The 23,511-nt window shown below is 38.4% G+C and overlaps 1 protein-coding gene across 1 annotated transcript in view; it reads left to right on the top strand.

Moving 5' to 3' along the window:
- The window catches only part of farp2 (FERM, ARH/RhoGEF and pleckstrin domain protein 2), a 70,790-nt gene that overhangs the window by 644 nt on the left and 46,635 nt on the right, over nt 1-23,511 (top strand). Inside the window, exon 2 of the mRNA XM_031902739.1 lies at nt 11,881-12,088. Within this exon, the coding sequence (XP_031758599.1) occupies nt 11,888-12,088 (201 nt within the window). The 5' untranslated portion in view covers nt 11,881-11,887. The remainder of the gene's footprint in view (nt 1-11,880; nt 12,089-23,511) is intronic.

Here is a 23,511-nt window from a genome sequence, read left to right as displayed (position 1 = left end):
AATATAGCTTGTGGTGCATTGCTTTGATTTATTTCTCTGTATATTGCAATATTCATTCTCAACAGTATCTGTTGGGGGTCTTTCTGGAAAAAGTAACTTGTTGGCAACAAGAACACTGTGAACCCCCTGCCTGGGACAGATCTGCCTATGCCTTTTCCCTTACAGAACTCCCCTTATGTTCTGCATATTGGTATGACTCCTGCTGCTGCTCCTACCATAGGCATGGAAGAAGGCATTAGTACATTAGTGGTGACACAATGTGGGTGACCTGCTAAGAAGTAACCTTATTTTCCATTTAAGCTTGGTCCTACTTATGTGAGGTGAAGCAACATGGAGTACTGTCTGGGCAACTACAGAGGACAAAGAATGGCACTGTATGCAAACCCATATAAACAAGTTTTTTCACTGTTGTTCCATATGTACTTTTTTCTGTTTAAAAAGACTGCTTTTGTTCCAGACATTCTAATTTAATGGAATGTGATTACCCAGTGCAAAATGCACGTAAAAGTGTGTTGTTAGCCTGGTAGAAGGAAATTAAGCAGAAATGCAAATGCTATACTGTAAATGGCTGTTTTATCATCGTTTAAATGTCAGATTTGAGGAGGAGATAGATGTATGATTGAAAAACCTTGAAGGATACAAGGCATGGAGTCCAGATGTATTAATAGTGCACAGCAGTTTGGGGCTATTGCCCTTGATATGAGATATAGAGGTCACCACAGTGCTGACATTAAATACCTGTGAGTTGAGACTATTGGGTATGGAGTCCCAGATGCTGCAATAAGCAATTGCAATAAAAAAAAAAAAAGATACATCATTTATTCAAGGCCAGCTTTGAGTGACAAAGTAGACCCCCAAACTTAATTTCACTGGAAAACTGGTGAGAAATCCTGCCTTAGGGAAAAGATACTTAGTGGTTGTTCCTTTTGTGCTTGGGAACAAGAAAATCTCTTGATGACAATTGTTTGTGTTTATACTCACAATGCTTGTCAGTTTCACTTATTCTCTGCACCACACGGTCTCATATTTGGTAGCAACAACATACTGTACATCATATTAAAATGACTGCAAATTCTTTTAAAAGCTATTTAAATATTTTTTTATTTATTTGGTTTTGGCTTTATATGACTTTTTTTTAGCAGCTATCTAGGTTGGAATTTCAGCATTTAAATAGTTGTTAGTGTCCAGTTTACTCTAGCAACCAGACCATGTTTTGAAGGACAGATTGGACAATGAATAGGAGAAGGCTAGTTTTGAAAGAGAAGTAATAATATAACATTGCAGCCAGTTGTGTGGTTGATGAAGTTAGTGGCCTGCTACGGGCAGATCCTAATTTCAATTGCTGGCTTGAAAAAAAATATATGAGAGGCAAATAGTTTAAAACCGTATTAAAAAATTAAGACCAAGGTAAAAGTTGCTAAGAACATGCTATTCTCTAACATACTAATAGTTAATTTAAATTTAAACTTACACCTACAGAATGGTCTTTTATACTAGATACATCATGCTTACATTTGATAGTGTATTCTGGGTCATAATGTTGTTTGTTTTATTGCTGATATGTACAGTTTATCCTCATCTCTACTTTTAGACATCGCAGAAGATGCTTGAATTCAAGTGCTCTAGATAGCGGGTGCTCGCTTATTTTTCTTTTCGAGATACAGACACTTTTTCCCAAGCTATTTTTGTACCTTCCCCTGATCCAATATCCTGGGTTGTGTGTTTTTCTTGGAGTTGGGTTGCTTTCCCTAATATATACACATAGCAATCCAAAGGGGTGCAGTAGCCATAATATTTGAGTTGTTGTGCCATTACAAATATGGACAGGTGCCTCACCGAAATATTGTGACCCTAACACCTTTTGTCTCAACCCTTTCTCCTTGTAGATTGTATGCTCTTTTGGGCAGCGCTATCTTTACTTCTTGTATCGGTTATTGATTGCTTTATATATATATTACTCTGTATGTCTAATGTATGGAACCCACTTATTGTACAGCGCTGCGGAATATGTTGGCGCTTTATAAATAAATGTTAAAGGAACAGTAACACCAAAAAATAAAAATGTTTTTAAGTAATAATAATACAATGCACTGTTGCCCTGCACTGGTAAAATTTGCACATTTGCTTCAGAAACACTTCTATAGTTTATATAAAAAACTGCTGTGTAGCCACGGGGGCAGCCATTCAAGCTGGAAAAAGGAGAAAAGGCACAGGTTACATAGCAGATAACAGATAAAACACCATTGTATTGTACAGAACTTATCTGTTATCTGCTATGTAACTTGTGCCTTTTCTCTTTTAAATGGCTTCCCCCATGGCTACACAGCAGCTTTGTTAATATAAACTATAGTAATGTTTCTAAAGCAAATACACCAGTTGCACAAGTGCAGGGCAACAGTACATTATACTGTAGTTCCTTTTATACACTTTGATTTTTTGGTGTTACTGTTCCTTTAATAATAATAACAGTAGTGTCATGATTCATTTAAGGTTCTTATTATCAAATAGTAGAAGAAGTAGAGCAATTGTAGAGTTACCCTTCGTGTAATGCCAGACAGGGCTGATTCTCGGCCTGAGGATACACACAGGCAGAGAATCAGCCCCTATGCTGACATTAGCCTTTCCCTGTGCCTGCTCCTGGAACCATTGTACCATCCTGAGTGCAGGCATACAGAGTGGATTTCTCCACTCTTGCATGTTTCAGCACTGAAATCCATTCATTGTGCCTGTACCTTGTCCGACGTAACGGTCCAGGTGCAGGCACAGGAAAAGGCTGATGCCAGTGCAAGGACTGATGCTCTGCTTGTGTTTATCCGCAGGCCAAGAATCAGCCCTGTGTGATATTAGCTTTTAGCTTATGAGATTCTGTAGGTGAGAAATTCTTAATTACTACCCTGAGTAAAGCTTTCTGCTACAACACTATTGTGTGGAGTAAAGGCTGACCTAAAGTAAAACTCGGTATGCTAGTAATCGTCGACTACTGTAGCTTGTCAGTTATCTATAGTAACTGCATTACCAAGGCTGATGGGTGTTGGGTGACCACTGGTCTGTGCTACTGCCCAAAAGTAAAACCATTAAGTGGAATATTATGATTTGCTATGTTAAATATTTCAACCGACCCATAGTAGACTTAAAGGGGTGGTTCACCTTTAAGTTAAAGGAGAAGGAAAGGCTAAGTCACTTGGGAGTGCCAAAATGTTAGGCACCCCCAAGTGACTTTAATCGCTTACCTTGTACCCCCGGGCTGGTGCGGTTTTCTTCTAAGAGGGGCTTCAGCCCGGGGTAAAAGGTAAGCGATTAAAGTCACTTGGGGGTGCCTAACACCCCCAAGTGACTTAGCCTTTCCTTCTACTTTAACTTTTAGTATGTTATACAATGTCCTTTTCCTAGCAACTTTTCATTTGGTCTTCATTATTTATAGTTTTTGAATTATTTTCCTTCTTATTCCAACTCTTTGCAGTTTTCAAATGGAAGTCACTGTGAGGCTACAGTTTAATTTTTACTGCTACTTTTTAGTACTTATTTTTCTATTCAAATCCTCTCCTATTCATATATCTGTCTTTTATTTAAACCACACCCTGGTTGCTAAGGCAATTTAGATCCTACAACCAAATAGCTGCTGAAACTCCAAATGGGAGAACTGCTAAACAAAAACTGAAATTAAAAAAAAAAAAAAAACTACAAGTAATAAAAAATGAAGACCAATTGCAAATTGTCTCAGCATACACAACCTGTCTGTATCTCATGTGCATGCCTTAGGTGATGCTGTACTATACTGAATAATCAGGAACAGTTGTTTTCATCATATTTATTGTGTTTAAAAAATATAAACCTATTTGGATTATTACATGTGAAATATGTTGTTTTAAGTATCTGTACCTTAATACATTACCCTGTGGGCTTCATGCACATAGGTGGTTTTGATATAATTTTGATGAGATTGATCACCACATCAATTTTCCATTCATCTCATGTCTTGCTTCTTGTGCTTTGGCTTCTGAGTGTCAAGGTAATAAAACTTGCAACTTTGGTGCATTCCATTTGACCACACAACAAGTTTCACTCCCTTTCTATTCATTGGGCTCACGTGTAATTTACACTGGTCTGCAGCTACGCGGAATCTGTACGTCACACGTGATTCGTATGTATGTATAGCTTTGTTTATAATTTTATGCCTCGGGTAGGTTTCAGCTAAAAATCACATTGTTGCATTGTTTATCAGTTACAACAGAATGTCATCTGAGAGGCCCAGAGTCTCATTATTTTAAATTTGCATAAGGCTTTAAAGGGGTTGTTCACCTTGATCTTGGGGCAGCAAATAACTTTACCCATTCCTGCTCCTGGCTGCCAGTTTGCACCATACTGCGATGTGACCTGCAGTGAGAGTTGCAAAGTATAGTTATTTCCCTGAGCAGCGCACAATGCAGCCAGTATTCCATGGCTTAGAGTGGCAAAGGCTATACTGACCTATATATTAACAACGCGGTACAACATTGCACCAGAAATTGTAAAACGTGCCACTTTATTGAAGAAAACTTCAAACAGATTAATTTTATGATCACAGTGGGTGACATTCCTGCTGGGATTAATCACTGATGGAAGTCACAGAGCTTGTGAATAATTACACTTTATAGAACCAGGAACATAAGCATTTAGATGGCTGCTTCTCCTCAACACTCGCACAGGGCCTGTGAGATCCATCCAACATAACAAAGGACTCTCACATAGTGCTTTATGGGTCACAAATAACCACAGATCTTCCTGGGGTGTCGATAACTGTGGCTTTCTCAAACTGTGAGGCTGGCTCCTCTGGGGATGTACCGAATCCAGGACTTGGTTCAGATTTGGCCTAGATGCAACCTTTTTTAACAGAATCCTTAAAATCATGTGACTTTTTGTCCCATAAACATAGAAGTTTAAATTTTTTTACCTCGCACAATGCAATTGTTTCTCTTTAACCCTTCATTATCCTAATTTGCATATACAAATTGGGTTTTGGTTCGGTATTCAGTCACATTTTTAACAAAGGATTTGGGGTTCAGCTGGATCCGGTGCACCCCTTTGCTCTTCTAGGCTGAAAGTTATATATGAGGGGGCACAGCCTGACTATACATTAAAAATTTAGGAAGATAACTGGTTAAACAGTCTTTTAATACTTGTAAACTCAATATGAACAAATAAGGGACCCATTGCAAATTTTAGGTGCAAATATAGAAAACTGGGACACCAAAAACCTGTGTCTGCCTGCCACTACTGATAGTATTCAATGGAAAGCGCCCTGGCCCATGGTGCTGACCGAGACGACTCTTGAAACTTTCAAGGAAAATGTCAGTATAGCTAAGTTTTCCCTGCATTAACGTAACAACAAAATTTTGCAAAAAGGGCTTTCCTTTAAATTTTTTTTTTTTTAGCAAACAATAAAAATTGCTGTGATGTAAAAGGAATGCATATGTTCTTTGTGGAGCATCTGTTAGTAGTAAATAAACCTACAGGGTTTTCAGTATATTTTAATGTGTGTGCTTTTTAGGGTGAGGCTTCATGGCCATTAGAGCATTTTCAAGCAAAGAACAATTTATACTGGCAGAGTCAGGCAGTTCCTATTGAAGCAATCAATGATTTCTTGTGGATGAATTCATGGTCTAGTACCAACAATGTAATTTAGATTAAATGGGAAAAGTTTAGGGAAATCAGAAAGCTAAAAGTATTTTAGAATAATAGCCATTACAGCACCAGGTAGCTATGGGAAAGACAGGGAAAAAGGATTAATTCTATCTTAGTTTGGATCAAGTACAAGCTACTGTGTTATTATTACAGAGAAAAAGGAAATAAACTTTCTGGATAATGGATCCCATACCTGCACAGGTATAGGATCTCTTATCCGGAAACCCGTTGTCCAGGATTTATGGAAAGGCAATCTCCCATAGACTCCATTATAAGCAAATAATTCTAATTTTTTAAAATTTTCTTTTTCTTTCTAATAATAAAACAGTACCTTGTACTTGATCCCAACTAAGACATAATTAATCCTTATTGGAGGCTAAACAATCCTATTGGGTTTAAATGATTTTTCCAGTAGACTTAAGGTATGAAGATCCAAATTACTGAAAGATCCCTTATCCGGAAAGCTCCAGGTCCCGAGCATTCTGGATAACAGGTTCTATACCTGTACCAGACATCTTGGTCTTGGGCCTGCGTATGCATAGTAGATTAACATTTTCCATTTTTACTAACACAATAAAACACAAACACAATAAAGTGCCAGCAGCTTAAAGGCGCTTATATAAACAGTGGGATTTAGCTAGGAGATGTGACTTATTCACTAGGGAGTTCCTGATGACATCCCCTCCCCATTGACATTCTTATTCTCTACCCTGGGCAATGGATATCTGTGAGTATAAAAGAAGTAGGCAGCGCTTTAATCAATAGTTGGGATGCACCAAATCTACTTTTTTGGGATTCAGTCAAATCTTAAATCTCACAAACGTTTTGCCTGAATCCTATGTATGCGGAAAAAACATACAGTCGCCTGATTTTAAGGGTTTGAATTCAGTTTAGTCAGGCACATCTGAATTAATCCTGCTGAAAAAGACTGAGATTTGGTCGAACCCTAAACCAAATCTTGAATTCAGTGCTTCTCTAATGAATTGTAGCCTGGGCTGGTGCCATGAGTAACATGAAATAAAGTACATGCACAGGATCTTTTATTCAGAATTCTTGGGATGTGGGATTAGGAATCTTTCTGTAATTTAGTTCACTATAATTTATGTCTGCTAAGAAAGTGAAACATTGAATAAACCCAATGGGGCTGTTTTTCCACCAATATGAATTAATGCAGGTTAGTTACAATCAAGTACAAGGTACTATTTTACTCTAGAGAAAGAGGTAATCATTTTTAAAAATTACAATTATTTGCTTAAAATGGACTCTATTGGAGATGGCCTTCACATAATTTGGAACTTTCGGGATATCCGGGTTTCACAATACTTATACCCATACTTGTACCCCATTCAAACAAGCACAAACACAAATAATTTCTTTTAGAATGTACATCACAAGACCAGAATGTACGTTAATATCTTTACCCTAATTATCCTAACATTGTGCCTAGTTTTCTGGCACAAATCCAAAGATTACATTTTGATTACAGTATTCCAGTCATAAAACAGTAAATCCTCCTCAGTTTAAATTCTGCCCTATTACCTATTTAACGTTGCAGCAATTAAAATGACTCACTCCAAACTGTTCCCATACTTCTCTGCATTGCCTCTACATGTCATTCTTTGTCATTGTTTTTTCATGAAAAGAACATGTCTGAAGCCAAAACATTTCTTGACAATTTGTCATAAGAAGGATTTCTTTCCCACAACTTGTCACTCCGTGGGCATTTACTAGAGAATGCTGAGTGCCACTAAATTTTACTAAGGAATGATATTGGGCCATAAGATCTAACTCTCCTTGCTTGTGCACATGGGAACTGTATTGTGTAGTCAAATGATAGCACAGGTATAGTTTCTATTATCCAGAATGCTTGAGACCTACTGGAAGGAGTGGTCTTATCCCTGTGGGACACTCCCACTCTATAGGATGGATTAAAAGATTGCAATACTCTCAGTCAATTTACTTGACAGAATCAGAACTTAATGCTTAGCAAAATTAAGTCATGTCGTGTCTGGTAAGTAATGCTGCCCATTATAAATAAGAATAGTGGGGTCATGTCGGACAAATTTCTTTGCTTTTTATAATGAGGTTAGTAAGAAGTTGGACAGTGGGGTTGCAGTTGATATGATTTATTTTGATTTTGCCAAAGCCTTTGATACAGTGCCCCACAAACAACTGCTGTCTAAACTAAGGTCTATTGGTCTTGGTGAAGACGTTTGAACATGGATAGGAAACTGGCTACACTGCAGGATCGGGTACAGAGGGTGGTTGTACAATGGTACATTCTCTAATTGAAGTAGGGTTCTGTATTGGGTCCACTTCTATTTGACTTGGGGAGGGTATTGTAAGTACAGTATAAGTGTTTGTAGATGACCCAAAACTATGCAGCCATATTAATTCAATCCAGATTTTGGCATGCTTGCAGCAGGATTTTGACAATCTTTCAATCTTGGCAACTAAGTGGCAGATGAGTTGATAAATGTAAGGTCATGCACCTGGAATATAAAAATATGCAGCCAGTTATACTCTTAATGGGGCTGCACTAGGCAAGTCTGTAATGGAAAAGGACTTTGGAGACCTTGTAGATGGAGAGTGTAGAACTTGGCTGTAGCAAGCAATGCCAGGCAGCAGCTGCAAGGGCAAACAAGGACTTGAGCTGTATTACAAGGGGCACAGATTCACGGGAAGAGGGGGTTATTCTTCCACGTTACCGAACGCTGGATAGGCCCCATCCACAATATGCCATGCAGCTTTGGTCTTCGGTGCTCAAATGGGATGTTATTGAATTAGAGAGGGTTCAGAGAAGGGCAACTAAGCTGGTAAAGGGTATGGAAAGTCTCGGTTATTAAGAAAGGTTAAGTTGGGGTTGTTTACGGTGGAGTATATATACAAGAATCTTTTTTGGGAAGCACAAGGGTTATCTGTGCTTCAAATATCAGTTGTGCAGACTTCTAGATGTATTGCCACGTCAGCACTATGCACTTGGTTTGAGTAAGAACTAACAGCACTCACCACTTCTTGCTGGTGCACTCCTTTGTATTTTGAGCAAGTTATGCCACACAGAACAATGTTTGGGGGGGGTCTACACAACTTGATGAAGGGAGGTATAGACCCCTCCAAACGTTATTCTGTGTGGCATACACTGAAGAAGAGGCACTTAAGAGGTGATATGATAACGATGTATAAATATAAAAGGGGATCATACAATTATCTATCTAATTCTAAGCAGACATGAGGGCATCCATTCAGATTAGAAGAAAGGAGGTTCCGTCTAAATATTCGCAAAGGGCTTTTTACAGTGAGAGCTATGAAGTCGTACTGGCAGATACATTAGGTAGCTTCAAGAAGGGGTTTAATGGCTTTTTAGCAAGTGAGAAAATACAAAGTTATAGAAGATAACCCATAGTACAAGTTGTTCCAATTGCCATCTTGGAGTCAGGAATACATTTTTCCCTCTGATCCGAGGGAAGGCAAAAAAAAAACAAAAAACCCAAGCCTCTCCAAACAGCAGTTAGGCAGGTTTCATATAGACATAAAAGGTAAAACTTGATGGACATGTCTTTTTCAACCTATGTTACTATGTTTAATGGTGTTACTGACCTGTTGATATCAGTTCTGCTTGGGGATCCAGGCATATGCCCTCTCTTCTCTGCCACAGAGCTAGCCTGGGCGTAAGTAGGTGATTAAATTTAAATCCCAATTTATTTTACTTTATGTAGAAATGTTTCACTTGAGATCTAATTCAGTAAATAAACCGCTATTAATTAAGCTCTTTGGCTTTTCTTGGAACAAACATCTCCATCATCACTAAGGTTGCATTCTCTCTCATCATGTCTCGCCAACATCATAATTACATGTACTCTAACTTTAATTGGAGAATAATTACGGCTTATTTTAATTAACACTTTTACCTTTGAGAAATAAAGCTAGACAATCTATTTTAGATGATGGGACAGACAGTAGAAAATGGAGCAGAACAATGTCCTTGGGTACAGGCATGTCATCTGCATCTATTATCCAGAAAGCCAAGGAATTGTGGAAATACTGTGTTGTTTTTCCTTAAGTAAAACTAAAAAAAAAAAATTCTGTTTTTACAGGCTTGCTTATTCTTTGTAATAATTAGACAGTACCTTGTACTTGATCATAACAAAGCTGCAAAGATCCGTATTTATATCAAAACCATTCTTTTAATATGTAAATATGATTTTTAGTAACTTAACGACATGGTGCTCCAAATTACAAGACTTACAGAGATAATTATATTTATCACACTTTTATTTCCCCTCACCAACTAGGCAACTAAAATAAACCCTAATCCTCGTTTTCTTGCACCTTTCAACCATGTTTGTTCACAATACCTAGTTGTTATCTTTCAGAACCATTTTGGTTGTTGTAAGCCGATCTGTAAATTCTATGCACAATAATAAATGTCAATATATAGCAATCTGATTGGTCACCTTAACCAAGCTTAAGTTTGCAAGCCAACATATATGCCAAATTAACAATCATCCACATCGTATTGCATATACCAAAAATAAAAATGTAAAGAAAAGCTGTTAACATTTTATTTTATTAGATCAAGTTTATTAGGCTCAAATTAGTCTCAAGTATTCAAAATAACGCATCCAATACAAGTAGAAATGTAGGAAAACATAACAGGTGTGTTATAGTAACTGCATTGTCATAATCAGCTGCAAATCATTTACATAGGACTGACTGGAAGAATGAGTCCATAGAGTTCAAGCATTTTTATTGACCATGGCATTTTGATGTCGCTTTCTGTACAAATTACTTTACTTATGGAACATATGGAATCTGTTTGCTAAGCACCAGCACTGTAGAGCTAATATGGCTGATCCAGTAATTATTCTTAATGCTGCAAAGATTTAATGAACAGATTATCCAGCCTATTACAGCAAACATTGTAGTTCTTAAATCCTGGGAATGCTGTTAAGAAAATTGATGGATGTACTTTAAACATTGTAAAATATTTCACATGGATGTGGCCCTCCAAAGGGATTTTTAAGACCATCAACATGCCTAGCATCATCTTGCATTTTTGTGTGTGACATAATCGTTAAAAAATAATTCAGAACCCTGTGAAACCCTGTAGATGATAATTAACCTGCAACATGGAAAATGTTGGATGGGGATTTATATATAAAACAAAGCAAATCAAAATATATAAATTCTTGTGTTTCAGTGCACTCACAAATAGAATTTTATTAAACAACTTTACAATTTTCTTGTTAATACAAAAGCTGGGCATACATTAATAGACCGACAACTTTCATTTTCTTGTTGATACAAAAGCTGAGTGTATGTTAGTAGACCAACAGGTCTAATTCACCTGGTTCTGCCATCTTCTTCATAAACCAAATAGGGCTGATTTTCATGTTGGACCCTCCTGACAGCTATCACATTGCTCATGGTCCGTGTTATGCCCTTGGTCAGTGAAATCTCCCATCTTGCTTGACTGATGAATCAACAAACCCCAATCTACTGATTTAGTTAAAAACATCTAAATAGGCACCGATTATCTGCCCATGTAGGAACCCTGCTGTGGTTGTGTTGCCCTACATTGACTTGATAATACATGGCTGGAGGCAAGCAGTTTATGCTTTGTATGATATTGGTATGGGCATGGAAAGAAGAATGTGTAAATGAAAAAGTTAGTAAGTGCATTGCTACAGGCTTGGGTTCATTGCTACAGGCTTGGGTTCATATTTCATGATATCTTTATGCAGCCTTCACACCCCTTATAATAGAGTTCCTGTTAGCCACAGCAGCTCTACATGAAAAGAGGGAGAGTTCTATTTCTCTTTACTGGACCTTATTGTAACTCATCTAATACTGAAAGCATGTGTCCAGACAGTGTCCTATTTTAGCCTAAACAGCTTGTGGTATGCTAAAAATAAATGTGTTGCTTGCTGAATACTCTTTTCTTAAATCAAGGCCTTGTTTATTTTTGTTGTTGGATAATCGAGTTATCTCAAATGCAGATTGGCTTTATTGGAGCCAAGTGTTGCTAGACTCTGGGTGTTAATTTCCATTTTCACTGGTAGGAACTATACTGTATTTCTCAATTAAGTTACAAGTTAAGTTGTACCAGGGAGAACACCGAGAAAAAACTGTGATACCATATGTAAGATAATTCTTTTGCGGTCACATTCTGCATCCCTACATTTATTTAGTCATAATATGACCCTGTCTTTCTTGCAGGAGCACAATGGGAGAAATTGAAGGTACTTACCGTATACTACAGACACCAGGTACTCGTCTGGGCATGCAGAAGAATGCTGGCATAAGCACCTTGGAACCTGGACAGAACTTAAGTACAGCTTTCTCCACAAGCCCAAAGTCACAAAACCATGAATCCTACACCAATGTGCTGCTGCTGGACAGTAGCACCCTTCCATTGGAAATAGGGGTAAGAATTTAAGGGATCGCTAAATGTTAAAACAACTTTTCTCGTGTAACAGGATAAAATGTGACCATGGGAAATAAGGGGGTATGATGCAGACTGTGCCACATCTACATAAGGATAAAAAGCACATATTGCGCTGATAAGATTAAACCCAAATTCCAGAAAGTTTCAATTACGGCAGTTTTTTTGTCAACATTGGGAAATCACGGAAGTTGCCTTGGAGGAAACTTCTGCAATTTCACTGAAATCGCGCCGCTGCGTATGCCATCCCACAGGCGATTTACATTTTCGCCGATGGGATGGCATTTCAGGGAGATTAGTCTCCCCGTGTGCCAGAGCCCTAACAGTCAGGGGTCAGGTGCCCATACAACTCATAGCTATTGTTTTCTTAGCGTAGAAAGGTAGTAATCTGAAGCACAGCCTGGGGTATTTAAGTGGATTGATATCATCTAGTACCCCAATAGGTAGGTGGCCGGAGTGACTGCCTTGGTAAAGGACAGGATATTTGCTAGAAAGTCTTTGGTCCAAAACTGGTGGGGGGGGCAGGATCAGATCATATGGAAAAAGTTTGCTAAGGCCGCACCACATCTGGGGCAGGAGTCTGTCAAGGATTGTACGTACAGCTGATGAAAAGTTGTTTTTTTGTCGAGATAAGGGTGTAAATGTTTTCTGTCGCCTCTTCCCAGTCATCAGAAGTAAGTTCAGGACCACCATTCCTCTGCTGATCTGAAAATCAGTTTCTGGTAAATGGTAGACGTACGTTTGACTGGGGTAGGAGAGTGGAGGGTCTCTGTAGTGTTATCAGTTTAGTAACAACAATTGTGGACCAGGGGTTTTGCACCACTTACAGAGCATGCCACAAATAACACTTCAATCGCAATTTTTTGTCCCATATGAAACAGTGGATTAAATACTATGTGTATTTGTAAAAGCTTTTTATTAGGCATTGCATGTCCAATGATCCCTTATCAGTCACTTTGCAACAGATTTCAGTTGGTCACTGGTTAATATACATATACATACATATACAAGTTAACTGAAGCAGGGCAAATAAAACCCCCGTACAGATAAATCTAAAAATGTTTTTAAGTCATATGGGACAGTTGTTGAAATTGAAATGTGTTTTAGTAAAAATGTTAATAACAGTATCTCTTTAAACAGTGAATAGCCTGTTTGGAAAAGGGATGTTCCACTCTCTTGATCAAGGTAGACATGGTTTTCATAGACTGGACTTTATGTACTTGTGTCTGTTTTCAGGTACTTAATATGCACTTGTGCAAGTAACACTCATAAATTCCTTGGCAAACTGTATCTTTTACACATGCCAAGAGCACACCACACCCTCCATAAGGCTGCCTGAGCTTTGTACCTTTTAGCAGAAATTAACTGAGACTGAAGTTCATTGGCACTTGCTCATAGTATAGTATCAGGTATGAGAAGATCTTATTAAATGGCCTTCAATTCTAGTGCTTTAGGGCACTTTCAGAGGCAAACTCTGTTTCCTTGTGATATGTTGAGCCAACTTCCCCCAGTCAGTATTGAGTGTTGTCTGGGAACTCCTGCATTATGCAGGCAAGTGAAGTTCTGTCCTGAATTTCAACCCAAATTACTTTGTTTTTAATGTTTTGTATTTCATAACCAATATATTATCCTTAAAAGGAGAATTGGCACCACAATAAACACATCATAAAATGTCATTTTACATTAAGGCAATACAAACAATGGAATTTCTAATGCAGATGTGCCATCTCCAGAACATCTCCTGGGGATGGCATGTCATGTAATTATTTTGATATTGCTGTATTTTCAGAGCTACAGCAGCATAAAAATACAACCCTTACTCTTCTGAGCACCAGAAGTCGGGTTTATGCTCATTATAAGCTATTGTGTTATTACAGAGAAAAAAACACCAATTAAAAATGAGTATTTATTTAAACAGAAAATGCTAAATTGTTTTTTCAGCTGCAGTTACTTTCAAACAAGCATCTACCAGAAATGGCAGGCCCCTTGTTTCAATTAAATTAAAGGCTAAAGAAGTTTAAGGCCATTTGCTTTTGATATAACTATAGAACAGTGATCCCCAACTAGTGACTCATGCAATATTACCTCTAAACTGTGCACTTGTGCGATTGCACAGACATTTTGAGACCAGTGCACAGAAAGAATTTTGTATTTATTCTGACCTGAGCACATACAAGTTTAAAATGTGCGCACAAAACAAAAAGGAATTGGAGGGGACACTGTGCTCGTGTACAACATGTTGCTCCCCACCCCTTTGATGTTGCTCCTAGTGGCCTCAAAGTAGTGGCAGGAGTGGCCTCAAATGTTTAAATCTCTTGCTTGGAGGCAAGTCTTAGGGCTCTGGTACACGGGGGAGATTAGTCGCCCGCGAACAGGGAGTTAATCGCGGGCGACTAATCTCCCCCGTGTGCCAGAGCCCTTAAAATCATAGACAGTTTTAGCCTAAAAAGAGCTTCCTGTAGACTAGCAGTCCATGGTGTTACCAAATAGCCAATCACAGCCCTCATTTTGCATCCTCAAGGAACTTTTTTTTATTGCTTATGTGGCTCACCAAAACCTTTTACATGGGAATCCCAGCTATAGAAAGCAAATAGAATGATGTTTTCCCAGTTGACCAGTAAGATAGAACAAATTGAGTTTTTTTTAACTTTTGTAGTCAGCGGTCCTTTTGAGAAACTCTCATTTGCATGTTAAAGGAGAACTAAAATGTAACACCGCTAATGCTGCCTTAAGGTGGCCATACACGGACCGATTTTTTACTTACAAACGACCGATTCCCGAACGATCCGATGCTATCGTTAAGTTATCGTATAGTTGGTGGTGTACGAACGATCGTCGTCCCACTAAACGAGCCGACATTATCGTCCCCAAAATCGATCGGCCAGGTTTAAAAATTTTGGTCGTTTAACGATAAAATCTGCCAGTTGGTGTGAGTGTCAGACATTTGTCTTTCAACGATTGTTCTCTGCGCATGTCACGATTGCCAGCAGCGGAAGTCAACGACATTCGATCGTACGTAGATGTACGATCGTACGTATTTTACGATAATGATGCGACGAAATCTTTCCCGAATTATCGTTGCTCGTGGATGGCATATCGTATGGGAACTCGATCGCCATACGATCGTTTGTCGATATAATCGTTCATCGCACAACGAGCGAAATCGCCTCGTGTATGGCCACCTTTACATTCACTGAAAAGGAAAGCTTTTAAGCCTGAAAATGCAGTAGTGATAAAGCATCTCTTTTCAGCAGAACATTTATGAAGAGCTCTAGCACTAACCCCACTGTCTGTCTCTTCTGAAGGCTGACTGGCACATACAAGGTTAATCAGTTGTGCTGCATAAGGCAAGCTTCAAGACTAAGGTGACTCATACAGTCTGTCTTGTATTTTAAATGTGTTTAGGGGCCTCAGGGGCCTTAGTGCTTTGCATCATGGAGCAGGAAGTCTGACCATATTTTAAAATACCTCTCATAGATGCACACACATATATATCATAAACAGGCATAAAATAAATACATAGAGATGTATTTTTTTAATTAAAATTTATTTAATAAAACATTTTGACTAAGTGTTAATAAGTTTTTCCCCAAATAGGTCCCTTTTGAAATGTTGTATATTATAGTATATGGGCTAACTACAGGTATGTGCTTTTTGGTCAAAATAAATAAGTGTATCACCACACCGCATAGACCCACCTACCAAAAGAGTAACCAAAACCTTCCAAAACTATGTACAACTATTTCCTTTCTCTTACTTTTATGTATGTAACAACTGATATTTTGTTAAATCTGCAATATGATGTAACTTTGCATTAACATTCAATAAAAAAAAGCTTGAGTTAAAAAAATAAATAAATAAGTGTATCCACGTTTTATCCCTTAAACCATAATTTTCCTTTTGCCCATATTACCTCTGTTAATGTATTGCGTCACTCAGTTTTCATTGGCTCTCTGTTCTGTAAGGTTTAAGTCAAATTGTTTTATAGATATTAGTTTAGTGAGAATTTTGTAATATAATGATTTGACACTGACATTTTGACTTGACATTACTAAACTAGATTTATAATGACCTTTAGATTGTAAGCTGTTGTGATTAGGGGCCCTTGATCCTATTTTTCTCTATAACCCTTGTTACCCAAATTACCCTTGTAATTATGTAAAGAACTCTGTCTGTTTAATTAATGCAAAGTGATGCGTAACTTTCTGGCACTGTATAAATAAATGGTGATGATGGTTTGCCAAGGTACTTGTACCTGGTACTTGTGTTCCTGACTTTATTGTGGGAGATTTCTGTACCCCATATAATAAAGGAGAGCGTTAGGAGTGCTCTTTTCCCCACGGCTAATAAGCTCCTTATTCCTTTGCAGAGACGCTGTTCTTTTTTAATGTGCAGCTTCTCACACTTGCATGCCAATTAAACCTTATTTTTAAAGCAGAACTACACTCTCTGAATGAAAACTTCTAATAAGTGATCTTATGAAATTGGCATCACGTGTCAGTAAATAATCCTTTAGCCTATATTAACTCGAGCCACCATTTTACAATGTTCTGTGTGTCATACACTGAACCCTAGATAAAATGCAGGTTCTGTCTGCAACAGGAAGGAGTGTGGAACAAAAAGGGAGTTCTGACTGCTCATTGGCTGATGTAACCTCCTAGCAGTATGTGTGCGCGCTTTGTTTGTGTGTAGGCACAGAGAGATGCACTTAAAATCACTGTATTTCAATATGTGATTATCCAATGGCACATACAGTTATCAAAATATTTCTATACATCTTTATATGAAACCATGTTTTACATATGGGCTGTTTTATGTGAGATAGATTTATAGAAACCTGCAGTGTTCAAGAGTATAGTTTTCCTTTTAACAGCAGCAGCAACAAGTATGTGTTTTTATGCCGCATGTGGCCAGCTAAACTTTAGCTCCTAGGATCTCCTGCCAGGTGAAGAATGCTGGAAGCTTTAGTTCTATTTCTATATTGTTGTAAACTAAACACTGGATTATTTGTAGCTGTAGATAAGAATCTGTATGTTTACACTGTAGACCTTCTGCTTAGAGTCTGGCAGTGCTATTTCAGTCAGGAGACTGGTATGAAAGGCTCGACCCAGACTACTCTGGGTGTGTATGTTATGACAGATTGCAGCTGTCCCCCCATCTTCCTGTACAGGTTGGCTGCCAGTGGCAAGCAGATGGACACAGGATAAGCTGCCCTAACAAGCTTTACTCTTGTTACTCATCTGTGTGTACAAATCCTTTTTACCATAGCGCCTGGGTGCTCCTTTTAAAGGTACAACTTCCATTTAACTAATTTTAGTCACCGAGTTTGTTTCATTAAAAAAAATGTTGGCCAGTGATAGGAATTAGAGTTTCACAGCTAATAAAAACCAAATGCCCCATTTCTTATTTTTTAACCTTGTTAAAAGCCTTAATAATTACTAAATAAATATAACCACTGTTACTACAAAGAGGCATTAAACATTCTTTGTATGTTTTATTTTATTTTACAACCCTTTACCATAAAGCAGTTCTATATTAACATGTCCAAAGACATGGTCCTAATAGACTTCCATTAAGCACTGGGTGACGTGCAATGTGCATCTGAACATTTTACCTGTGTGTGAATCCTAAACTTGCCCATACTTCTAAGTACCACCACAGAACCTTCCTGGCCCAACTTGTGTCAGCTGCAGAGGAAGTCATTGTCCTGATGGCTTGTATAGGGGAATGTGGGCAGCATCCCAGCTTTCTATGCAGATATAGTCATTTGTTCAGACATGATTAGTTAAACAATGTCAGCGCCTTTTCGTACATTTACTTATTTTCCTATTTAGGCTCAATAAAATCTTCTGGTATTATATATTTTCTATTTTCTGACAGCTGCCAAACCACTAGTTATTCTTAGGTAAAAAGGAATATTTGTTGACTCCAGTGAAACAAGTACAAATTGTAACATGCCTCCTTGCCTTTGCCAGGCAATACAAGAATGAGCGATTTCTTAGGTACGAATTTGCTGCTGTTTGACTGTGAAAGGCAAACCATATATAAGACAATTATTGGTTACAAATGCTGTAATTGCTTATTATAACATCTGTTTCCATTTCAAATCTCCTAGATTATCCACCCTTTAATTTTCTTATATCCTTATTTTCCACCGCTAGAGATCCCTTTCTTCCCCCTTCCCTACAGTACATTACGTTGCTGAATGTGCTTTGTGTTGTGGGTGGGGGCTGAATCCCTTTGCCGAACTGCAGATTAAGCACATTTATCGCTATGCCCTTATCTCACTCTTACTTACATAATTTATATTTACACCAAGGGGGCCCTACTGCCCTTACACGTGGAAGATTTTTTAAATACTCTAAGGGCAAGGGCACACAGTGCTACTTGTAGCCAGCTACCGATTGAAAGCAGCATATCTCTGGGCATTTATATTCTCTGCACTCCAGGATCTAACTCCTAAAACAGTGTTGCAAGCCAGCTGATGAAAAGAAATAGAGAAGACCCTTTTACAGACCTTGTACCATATAGAGAGCAATATACGTGTGACCAAATCTCTATCAGTTTGGTGTATACAAAACAGTATTTGTGGAATTAAGTCAAAATCTGATTCAAAATGTTGCCATTTTTATTAAAACCCAATAAACCACTCACTTAAATGCATATCCAGGGCTAGTGCTAGATTTTAGGGCAAGGCAGACATCCTGTTTTTGCCAGCTGTGAACTATAGCTAAAAATGCAGTATGGGAATCCTGGGAACTACAACATTTTTAGGGGCATAAGCTGATTATTCCTAGTGTGTGTATTTCTCCTTTGAACCTGGCCCTAGCCTTTTTGGACTGTTCTGCATTCTTTCTTCCAAGGCAGTGGTGGCTGAAGACAGAAAACCCCATGGTTTAGTGAATCCCACTGACCTCAATAGCTGCGGTTAGCCCCCAAATCACATGCATCAAAGTTTTGGCTCTTTATCAACATAGACCCTTAGGGCACTGGCACACAGGGAGATTAGTTGCCTGCAGTTTGACTGATATTCCATAGAGGCTGTGATAGATGCCTGCTGTAGTGGGTGAATAATCTCTCCAAATTCCTTTCCACCGGGCAACAATACAAATTGCTAGTGCAAAGGCCTACACATCGCTTCAGGTTTCCAAAGTTGCACGAAGTTGCCCACAGGAGAATATCTCATGCAACTTTCGAAAATGGAAGCTATGTGTAGGCCTTTCCACCAGCAATTTGTATTGTTGCCCGGTGGAAAGGCATTTTGGAGAGATTATTCACCCACTATAGCAGAGATCTATCACAGGCGACTAAATCTCTCCATGGGACATCAGCCTTAAAATGTGGATACCGCAGGTGACAAATCTTCCCACCAGCAATAGTGAATTGCCAGGGTTAAGCATATGTGGTGCTTCGTTTTCCAAAGTTAACCAAAATTTACCATTGCCCTTAAGGTAAAATCTGAGATTGTTTATAGGTAGTGTGTATTTGTGCAAGGTAAACTGCGGTCGCAGGATAGAGTGCTATGTGACTGCTTATAGAGCAGGATGCAAGACAGCCAATGCTTTGTTATAGAACATTTGCAGGTGCAGTTATTTTGAGAGATAAAGCACTATAGAAACAGCAAACACTGGGCAAAACTTGGGTGATCCCATCAGTTGGCATCCAGATCATAATGGGGTCTAGAGAGACCTATCAGGAGGGAACAGAATCAGCCAAATGGTATTTTCTAATCTGCCATATATCTGGTTGACTTTTGACCACATATTGGTTAGGCGTGCCATTGGAGACCAGGAGAAGCCATGTTGGCAGCCTTTTTTGGCCTGTGTATGGCACTTTGAGCCAGAGAATAAAATAAAACGGAAGTAGATATCTGTGAAGTATCCTGTTTTGTTCACATATTAATTGGATTTCTCTTGTGCACAATAGCTCCTTTGTATATTTCTGCCTTTGGTGGCAGTTGGTTTGATGCAACAGTTCTCTTTCATATGCCCTCGCTTATCACGTGAGTGTCTAGGAATGCAGAACAGACACCCACACTGAATTACACTAAAACAACTTTGGTATTACCTGTGGGTGAAAATCATACCGATGCCAACTACTGACATGTGCCCTGTCTGATATTCACCTGTGTACAGAGGCAACTGCACTAACTCAAATGCAAGTACAGCCATATCTGTTGTATTCTTATTTACTGCAGCAATTGCGGTTTTGTATGAGCAATCCATATGTATATTTGTATTTATCCATATGAATGGTACCATTTACTTTGGCCTTGCACTTCTGTTTAAAGGGGTTCTCCTCCCAAAACACAAGGAAAGAAAATATGATCGTAAGCAACTTTTTTAAAAAAAAAAAAAAAAATTTGATAAAAAACTCCTAGTGGTTTGAAATATAATTATGTAGCAGAAGTTAGATGTCAAAAAGGTCTTTGAATCAATTGCATTGTCTTTGGAGTCAGAACCAAAAGTGCAGAAATGTAAACAGCCAGATAGATATTGCTTTCAATAACAATTAACTTTAAAACAATTCAAGTAATTTTGGAAAGTAGCTTAAAATGACATTTTATTTTATTGTGCAAACTTGCAGGCAGTTTTGCATACCAGTTACCCACATTTGCATGGCAGCATTCACTTTTGTAAGAGAAATGATTCATATAAATGGTATCAAAGCTTCTGAACCAAACAAGTAAGGTATAAATACATTATATTTACATATATATATATATATATCAATCCAAATGGTGTCCGCACTCCAAGGCTCAATATTCTGCGGGGTGCTTAGCCAAAATTATGTATGCATAGAAAATAATCATCTGTGGCCAGCACACCCTTCAATGTTTCATCAAAAAATTTTTTATTGCAGATATATTGTTAAAACCAACGTTTCGGTCCTTGTTAGGACCTTTCTCAAGGATCCTTGAGAAAGGTCCTAACAAGGACCGAAACGTTGGTTTTAACAATATATCTGCAATAAAAATGTTTTTGATGAAACATTGAAGGGTGTGCTGGCCACAGATGATTATTTTATATATATATATATATATATATATATATATATATATATATATATATATATATATATATATACAGAAAAGAACAGAGCACACCCCAATAGTAATCAAATGCCCCAGGTGCTTGCAAAAACCATGTATATAGCAAGACAATGAGCCGCACACGCAGGGACTTTTTTAGAAAACAAAAAATTTCTTTAATGAAAACGATCCAACGTTTCGAGCACCAACTGTGCTCTTCCTCAGGGACAAACCTGAGGAAGAGCACAGTTGGTGCTCGAAACGTTGGATCGTTTTCATTAAAGAAATTTTTTGTTTTCTAAAAAAGTCCCTGCGTGTGCGGCTCATTGTCTTGCTATATATATATATATATATATATATATATATATATATATATATACAGTGGAGGAAATAATTATTTGACCCCTCACTGATTTTGTAAGTTTGTCCAATGACAAAGAAATGAAAAGTCTCAGAACAGTATCATTTCAATGGTAGGTTTATTTTAACAGTGGCAGATAGCACATCAAAAGGAAAATCGAAAAAATAACTTTAAATAAAAGATAGCAACTGATTTGCATTTCATTGAGTGAAATAAGTTTTTGAACCCCTACCAACCATTAAGAGTTCTGGCTCCCACAGAGTGGTTAGACACTTCTACTCAATAAGTCAACCTCATTAAGGACACCTGTCTTAACTAGTCACCTGTATAAAAGACACCTGTCCACAGAATCAATCAATCAAGCAGACTCCAAACTCTCCAACATGGGAAAGACCAAAGAGCTGTCCAAGGATGTCAGAGACAAAATTGTAGACCTGCACAAGGCTGGAATGGGCTACAAAACCATTAGCAAGAAGCTGGGAGAGAAGGTGACAACTGTTGGTGCGATTGTTCGAAAATGGAAGGAGCACAAAATGACCATCAATCGACCTCGCTCTGGGGCTCCACGCAAGATCTCACCTCGTGGGGTGTCAATGATTCTGAGAAAGGTGAAAAAGCATCCTAGAACTACACGGGAGGAGTTAGTTAATGACCTCAAATTAGCAGGGACCACAGTCACCAAGAAAACCATTGGAAACACATTACACCGCAATGGATTAAAATCCTGCAGGGCTCGCAAGTTCCCCCTGCTCAAGAAGGCACATGTGCAGGCCCGTCTGAAGTTTGCCAATGAACACCTGAATGATTCTGTGAGTGACTGGGAGAAGGTGCTGTGGTCTGATGAGACCAAAATAGAGCTCTTTGGCATTAACTCAACTCGCTGTGTTTGGAGGAAGAAAAATGCTGCCTATGACCCCCAAAACACCGTCCCCACCGTCAAGCATGGGGGTGGAAACATTTTGCTTTGGGGGTGTTTTTCTGCTAAGGGCACAGGACAACTTATTCGCATTAACGGAGCCATGTATCGTGAAATCCTGAACGACAACCTCCTTCCCTCTGCCAGGAAACTGAAAATGGGTCGTGGATGGGTGTTCCAGCACGACAATGACCCAAAACATACAGCAAAGGCAACAAAGGAGTGGCTCAAGAAGAAGCACATTAAGGTCATGGAGTGGCCTAGTCAGTCTCCGGACCTTAATCCAATAGAAAACCTATGGAGGGAGCTCAAGCTCAGAGTTGCACAGAGACAGCCTCGAAACCTTAGGGATTTAGAGATGATCTGCAAAGAGGAGTGGACCAACATTCCTCCTAAAATGTGCGCAAACTTGGTCATCAATTACAAGAAACGTTTGACCTCTGTGCTTGCAAACAAGGGTTTTTCCACTAAGTATTAAGTCTTTTTTTGTTAGAGGGTTCAAAAACTTATTTCACTCAATGAAATGCAAATCAGTTGCTATCTTTTATTTAAAGTTATTTTTTCGATTTTCCTTTTGATGTGCTATCTGCCACTGTTAAAATAAACCTACCATTGAAATGATACTGTTCTGAGACTTTTCATTTCTTTGTCATTGGACAAACTTACAAAATCAGTGAGGGGTCAAATAATTATTTCCTCCACTGTATAAAGTGCCTTTTTTATTCTATCCCTTTAAGAAACTATTGTTTTTAGGATTATAACACTGGCAAGCATTAATGAAGAAAGAAAGGTAAAATTCACTGGGGGGGGGGTCTTCTCGCTGCTTGCGCATGCACAGTAGAGTGAAAAGCTGAAATTAAAATTGTAATTTTCACCCTACTGCACATGGTGTGGTTTTCTCCTAACAGAAGCTCCAGCCCGGGGTAAAAGGTAAGAGATTACAATCACTGGGGGTGCCTAACATTTGGCTCCACCCAGTGATTTTTACCTTTCCTTCTCCTTTAAGATTCAAATTACGGTTTTGCATAAGAAATGAGTGATCTATTTGAACTAAATGTTTTGAAAACATTATTCAGCGGTGCAGTACTGAGCTCCAT

This window comes from Xenopus tropicalis, chromosome 5 (genome assembly GCF_000004195.4).
Source record: "Xenopus tropicalis strain Nigerian chromosome 5, UCB_Xtro_10.0, whole genome shotgun sequence".
Classification (NCBI taxonomy): Eukaryota; Metazoa; Chordata; class Amphibia; order Anura; family Pipidae; genus Xenopus; species Xenopus tropicalis.
The sequence above is the reverse complement of the archived record's forward strand: the minus strand, read 5'-3'. Positions and strand labels throughout refer to the sequence as shown.